Here is a 6,571-nt window from a genome sequence, read left to right as displayed (position 1 = left end):
CACACACACACACACACACACACACACACACAATTCTGTTTTCTTTTCAGATGTGTCTATTCTCTCTTCTCAATCAGCCGATAAGCTCTTTGAAGGAAGATGTAGGCTTCCAGAGTCAATTTTTAATCTAACCGAGCATAAGGGTAGGGGTAGGAATATGGTGTTTATAAGTGTGAATGTGGCGTGGCTGCTGTAAGTTCGAGGACGAAGAATAGACCAAAATGAGCACCAAATGTAAACAAGGTAACTGGCTATGCAAACTTCTAATGTAATATGACAAACGAGAGTAGAAGTGGCCAAAAGTGGTGGCACTTATCAAACCGCATCGCACAGTTTACAGGAAACAGCTCTTTAGCCAGAGTTTATTCTCAGAATAAATTCGCTTTGAATAAACTATGAATAAATTGTGTTTCCGCAAGGTTGTCAACATCTGTACTTACATTAGTATGCAATACAGAAGACAACAGTATTTTGAAGATAGTGTTGCTCTTTTAGACTTCCCCTTGAACGTGTATTCTAGAAAATGCGTTCCAGCATGCAGCTGGGCATCGAACTCCTCTGCAGCCCCATTAAGGCCAAGACAGAGTTCCAGCACTAATAGTATCTAAGGGCAACGCAACATAAACTCTGGCTGGTTTCTGAATCTACATTTCAAGGATAGAATGAAACCAGTGAAACTAAAAAGAATGTCATATAAACACCCCAGACCAGACATCATACAATAGACAGTTATTTTCTTTGGAAATCAGACATAAAAACAGGTCACAGGACTGTTCTTTCATTATTTCCATATTACTTAAAACACACATGAATGTTCTCAGATTTCTTTTTGTGGGTTTGAACTCCCAGGTTCTTCCTTATTTTAAGTAAAAAGCAACTGAATACCTTTCCACGTAGAATAAGCATACAGTGGCCTACTTGGAAAGGCTCCATAATTGGCTCTATTTGAAAGCTCAGAGATGAAGAATTCATAGAATCTTTTTACTTTGGACGAATGCTTTCAAAAGCAAAAATGTGGGACATTACAGATGTCGTTTCCAGCAAAGAATTTTGAAAAGAGCTATTTACTTAGATATTCCATTTAAACAGTTAGTATTAACATTTACTGAGACCTCGCGATATGCCTGACAATAAGGTGAATTTTGCATAGGATACCTCGTTCACCCTCACAACGACCCTCAGAGGTGCTCACGCATGCTCAACACAAAGAAATTGAAGTGAAGAGAAATTAGTAAGTCGCCCAAAGTCACACAGTTAGTGGCTATCAGTGCCAGGATGTAGACTCAAACCGCCTGGTTGCCAGGTCCCAATTCTTAATCTCCAATGAGGATGAGTTCTCTTCAGTGATACCTACTTTCTTCGGGGTGAAATTATTTTTCCAGTAAATGTTAAAATAATATAATGCCATATTTTACAATGGGTAATGTGAACTTTAAACTTCCATGTTCCATGAAAGTTACCTAAACAGAGAATACTCATCAAAACTAACATAAATGCAAAAAAAAAGAGACAAACTAGAATGCATGAAATACACTGTACCCTGCAGTGTATACAGGGAGAAATGTTATTCCCAATATTCACTAAATGTTTGCTGTCATCAATGATTATTTATTATCAGTCTTGGACAGTGCATTCCTACTTCATGCAAGTAGTACAACAGATTTTTGAAAATTTCTCCAAAGATTTAGGATATGAAGTGGTATAATAATGAGTTATATGCTAATACTCTTAAAAAGTAACTTTGTTTCCTAAACTTGCTAATTTACTCTAAGAGTAAATACAAGGTTATTAAGGAAATGTCACATATTTTTTATTAATCCTTTGCCCAGGCTTATTGTCACACTTCAAAGTTCACGAATCTAGAAGAAGAGGAAAAAAAAAAAAACAAAAACCCCATTGCCAAGCACTCCTTAACAAAGCAACCACAGAAATGTACTTTTTACAGTATGGCATTTACAGATTTGTAAGCAACAGGGCCCATTTGAAAAATATGTATATATGTATCATCAGCAATTCAGAAAGCTTCTTCAAATTATTGGTCCCTGATTCTTCAGTATCACCATTCAAAAGAATATTCTATTAGTAAGGAATTAGGAATTAATTGTTTTACTAAGTGAGTTAAAAGCAAATGCACAGGCTGTTCAGCATGTTCAGGATTGGCATCTTCCTGGTAAGAATAGAATTTAGAGCACTCAGGAACGCTGCTTCTAAAGGAATCTAATTCTACTCTCAAATTCAAAGAGCTCTTAGAATGAAAGGAATACTAATAAAAGAATATGCAGAGGTAGATACTCTCGAAGAAAATCTTTTCCTTTTAATGTCACAGGACAAATGGTAAAAGATTAAATAATAGAAGGAATTTAACCAGACGATCAGAAAGCATTTCTTTGAACATACCATTAGAAAATTTTCCTTACCATATACTCCATATTAGATGCTGTTGGGTACACCTGACTTCGTAATTTATTATGGAGGTCCAAGATACTCTGCATGTCATTGTCTGTGATGGCCCTTTTCCCTCTTTGCTTGGCCGTCCACCACTCACCATCCTCATCCATGTACTTTTCCAAAAGTTTCTCCAATAAAGTGGCATTAGGAACCACCATGGCTGGAATGGCTCTAGCCATGAATAGCACGGTGGTTACTCTGAGCCACTCCTGCGCGGTACACTTCATAATGAACGATCTCAGGGCTTCCGCGGGAAAATCTCCAAGACAGGCTCTTCCCCTCCTGTTGGCTAGAACGACATGCAGTGGCGGTAAGGTGAAAACCTAGGCAGATGTTAATTTTCTAACAGCAAAAGTAAAACAACAGCTACCAAGGGAGTGTGCCCGTTTGATCTGTCTATGTAATGCCAAGCAAATGGACTCACGCTCTTTGAATTCACTTACCCCAACCCATTTTTCCTCCAGGGGACTTTCCACAATGCATTCCTTCCACAAACCAGACAATTACATTTTCCAAGATAATACGCATGAGGCCAAAAATAAATGGCAAAAGTGGTCCCAAAGAGTCAAAGCTTGAAAATAATTTCTGAATTACGAGGATTTCAAAGGCTTTACGTACAGCCTGCAAAGGGCCTTTACCTACCTATGACATTTCTAGATACTTAGAGATCCACGTTTCTCTCTCTGTTTTAAGGTATCATTTTATCCCAGCGTCCTAGCTCCAGTTCACAGACATCCAGAATGTCCACGACATTCTGAAATTGAGGTGACTATTTTAAATTAGTCCAAAATGTTATTCATGCCTATATCCATGGATACAACCAGAGGGCCCAGCGAAGGGATGCGAATGGACGGTTCGGGCGCTGAGGGAAGCCTCCAGGCGCACGCAAGCCAAGAAGAACCCAATCATTGTTTCCTGGAAAGTGTGGCGACAGTTGACCAGCGACTTCGGAGCTCTACCGGCCATGCGCCCCGGGCGCGCACTGTTCACTTAACCCCAAAGGGAAGCGCGCGCGCCGGAAAGACGAGCTGAGACTCACCCACTTCCAGGAGCCGGCTCCGGCGCCGCGGCGGTGCGAGCAGCCCACCCACCCTCGGGTCCGACCCTTCTCTCCAAGCAGGTTTTACGTAGAAGTGGGGGGCGGGGGGTAAGGAGAAGCGGGTAGCCAGGAGGAGCAGCTTGACGGCCCGGCGATGACTTTCAGAAGCGTCCTTACCTCTCCAGTGTGAAGGTCCCCGCCGGAGCGCAGCCCCACGGGGCGGCGGGTGTCCGCGCCCCCACCCACACGCCGCGGCGCGCAGCGAGCCCCCGTCGGGAGCACCGGGCACCGCGCGTCCTCGGGCCACCGGGGCGCCGACCGCCGCGGGACTCGAGCCTCGGCCTCCGCGGCTCCTCGCGGACCTGGACCGGGGAGCGGGCGAAGCGCCCCAAAGTGAGAGCTTGCACTCGGGGCGGAAAGGGAGCAGCCTCGTCAGCCGGCCAGGGTGGGCGCGCGGGCGTCTCGGGGCGCTGCGCGCAGGAGCGAGGGGCGGGGACAGGCGCGGAGCCCCGCGGCGCAGGCTGGCGGCGACCTCGCGCTCCCGCTCGCAGCAGCCGCGGTGCAGAGCCCGGCGCCCAGCGCTTCCGCCGCCGGCTGCAGCTCGCGGGCATTTATTGCGGTCCCTGCGCGTGCACGTGACGCGAGCGCCCCTCCTCGCCCATCCCCGCCTCTCCCGGCCCTGGACCCGCGCCCGGCGCGGGAGCGAGGAGCAGCCGCCCTGCCCGTCCCGCGGCCCCGCGAAGCCGGGACGCTCGGCCTCCGTGGGGGTGCGTCGGCTGCAGAGACCCGGGCGGGGGCCGCTGTGGGAGGCGTCTGCGGGGAGGGCCCCAACTCCGCCCTCCTGCCACTGCTCCCCTGCTCCTGGGCCCTTCTCGGCGAGATGCTGAAATGGCTTTAACCTTCGCAGAGCAGGAGCTGCTCCGTTAACACCTTTGCTCTGGGAGAACTGAGGGTGGGATGGGGCGGGAAGGGCTGTTCCTCTTATTCCCGCGGGCAGGATGTGGCGGGGGCGTGGGGGCCGAGGTCGGGGTGGGGGTCGCTTCTGTTTCCAAGAGCCAGTGGTCTAGAATTGAGAAGTTATCTTTGGCTTCTTTCAACTTTGACGGATCGGAAGGGGAAGGAATTTCATAGAATGGTGGGTGATCTGTGACTCAGGATTGCCTGATAGTTGAGAGCCCGACTTCTTCGTCAATAAAGTATGTGACATTCGCTTCCCAAGGTGACCACGGCACTTTTTTCCCCCGATGCTGTAGACATCGATCAAGTTGATACAAAGCGTACCTCAATTAATTTATCAGAGCGATGCGGTCAGGAATTCAAACCCCCAACCTGCACTTGATAATGAAATGAGCTAGTGAGTTTCCTTGTTGTTCTTGCTATAATCCGGAGTAGGAAAATTACTTATTTTAAATTCTCAAAGACTCACCCTACCGAGTGTGTTGTTGCTTCTACAGGTGCTTTTTTTTTTTTTTAATTAAACACTAATTCATTTACCTTTCCTTCCCTTCTGTAGTGAGCTACAATTTCAATTTTCTTTATTTCTAAATGCTAGAACATACAACATATGATCAAATAAAGTAATACATTCTGATAGTAACTCCCAAATCACCCCAAGCTTTTGCCTATCTTTTCCCACAATCTAAGTACACTTTATCGAACCTAAAAATTCAGATTTAAGGCTGGTGAACACAAGAACTTACCTCTTCTCAAAAGGCAACATCACCTATCAAAAGGACAGAGAGGTGAAAGCTTTTGGTGACATGACTTTCATAGAAAGTGTAATTTTCCAGTTTCATAGCAGCTTAAGCACAAAAAGACTCTACTTAACAAATAATTCTTAATAATTTGTCATGCACACGGTTCAGAAAATCAGCTTTCCTTCCCAAACTAATGGGAGACTGCAAAGTTCATGGTAAAAGAACTGTCATTTATCACAGCAGATGAACACATTTCTAAACTGCAAGTTTAATGAGGTATTATCAAGTATATTGAGTATGAAAATACATTAAAAGTAATAAAGTTACTTGAAATATTTCCCAAGAGATTTAGTTTGGGAAGAAGGCAACTAAGATGATAAAGAAATGAAATTAAATGCAGTGACTCTTGAATGTTTCCATTGAAAACTTTGTGTATATTGTATGCACATCATACATCAGACACCTATGGGCTTACATTAAAGAAAATAAGATCTGCTTTTAAGGTTTAATTCTAAAACTTTTTCCAGGCAAGAAAAAAAATTATATTCCTGTCTCAGTGTTTCTATTGGCTTCTGATCTGGTACTGCGGATCGTATTTTTATATAAGAGGATGACTTAAACATTCAATATATTAAACATTAACACTTCGGTAACACATCTTGTCATACCTGATTTATTATATATGCTGGAAATGCTATTTTGAAGAGTAATCAAACATAATATTTTTGAATGCTCAAAGATGATACTGTTCACATTTTTCTTTGTCGTTGAGAACTCCGTATGTAGACGGAAGAAGACATTTCCACACAGAATTCATGTAAAAGTGGCACTTTGGTTTGTGGCTAAGGCTGTTACTTGTAAAGCCGTGGTTGTTTTTAGCATTACTACTTTCTTGTGGCAGACACTGGTTGGTCGCCTAACCAAAACCAGCCATCCACCCCTTTTTTCCAAGCCCACAGCCTCCAATTTGCTGGGGGGTGTTCCCCCTCACACGGGCATCAAACGGGCATCCTTGGGAGGTGAACATTGATTAGTCAAAGCCAGGCGTCACAATTCATCTCCTCTACCAGTGACTGACTTCGCGTGGACATGCCTTGCGACCCTGGCTACTGGAAGGAAGAAACGAACTTGGGGATCAGGCGGAGGCTTAGCAAGGGTTTTCATCTGTGATAAAAAGAAATGCCAAAAGAGAAAAATGTCCCTTCAGGTGTTGTTATGTAAGTTCGTGAAATTTAAAGATGCAGCTCTTGCGCAAGAAAAGGGACAAAGCTAGGGACAGAGACCTATCATGGCTGAGCAGAAAGACAGATCGTGCCCGAGTCTTCTCGCCACTGACCAACCACTGAACACCTAACCTCCATGTTTCTGGCTGTAAGAGACAGTAAAT

At 44.7% G+C, this 6,571-nt stretch overlaps 1 protein-coding gene across 1 annotated transcript in view; it reads right to left on the bottom strand.

The window, feature by feature from the left end:
* The window catches only part of CRISPLD1 (cysteine rich secretory protein LCCL domain containing 1), a 49,255-nt gene extending 45,577 nt beyond the window's left edge, over positions 1-3,678 (bottom strand). The window contains exons 1-2 of the mRNA XM_011366947.1: positions 3,665-3,678; positions 2,418-2,737 (exon numbers count right to left, since the gene is read on the bottom strand). Coding sequence (XP_011365249.1) covers positions 2,418-2,675 — 258 coding nt within the window. The 5' untranslated portion in view covers positions 2,676-2,737; positions 3,665-3,678. The remainder of the gene's footprint in view (positions 1-2,417; positions 2,738-3,664) is intronic.
* Positions 3,679-6,571: the final 2,893 nt, after the last annotated feature.

Source organism: Pteropus vampyrus, unplaced genomic scaffold, assembly GCF_000151845.1.
Source record: "Pteropus vampyrus isolate Shadow unplaced genomic scaffold, Pvam_2.0 Scaffold127, whole genome shotgun sequence".
Lineage (NCBI taxonomy): Eukaryota > Metazoa > Chordata > Mammalia > Chiroptera > Pteropodidae > Pteropus > Pteropus vampyrus.
The sequence above is the reverse complement of the archived record's forward strand: the minus strand, read 5'-3'. Positions and strand labels throughout refer to the sequence as shown.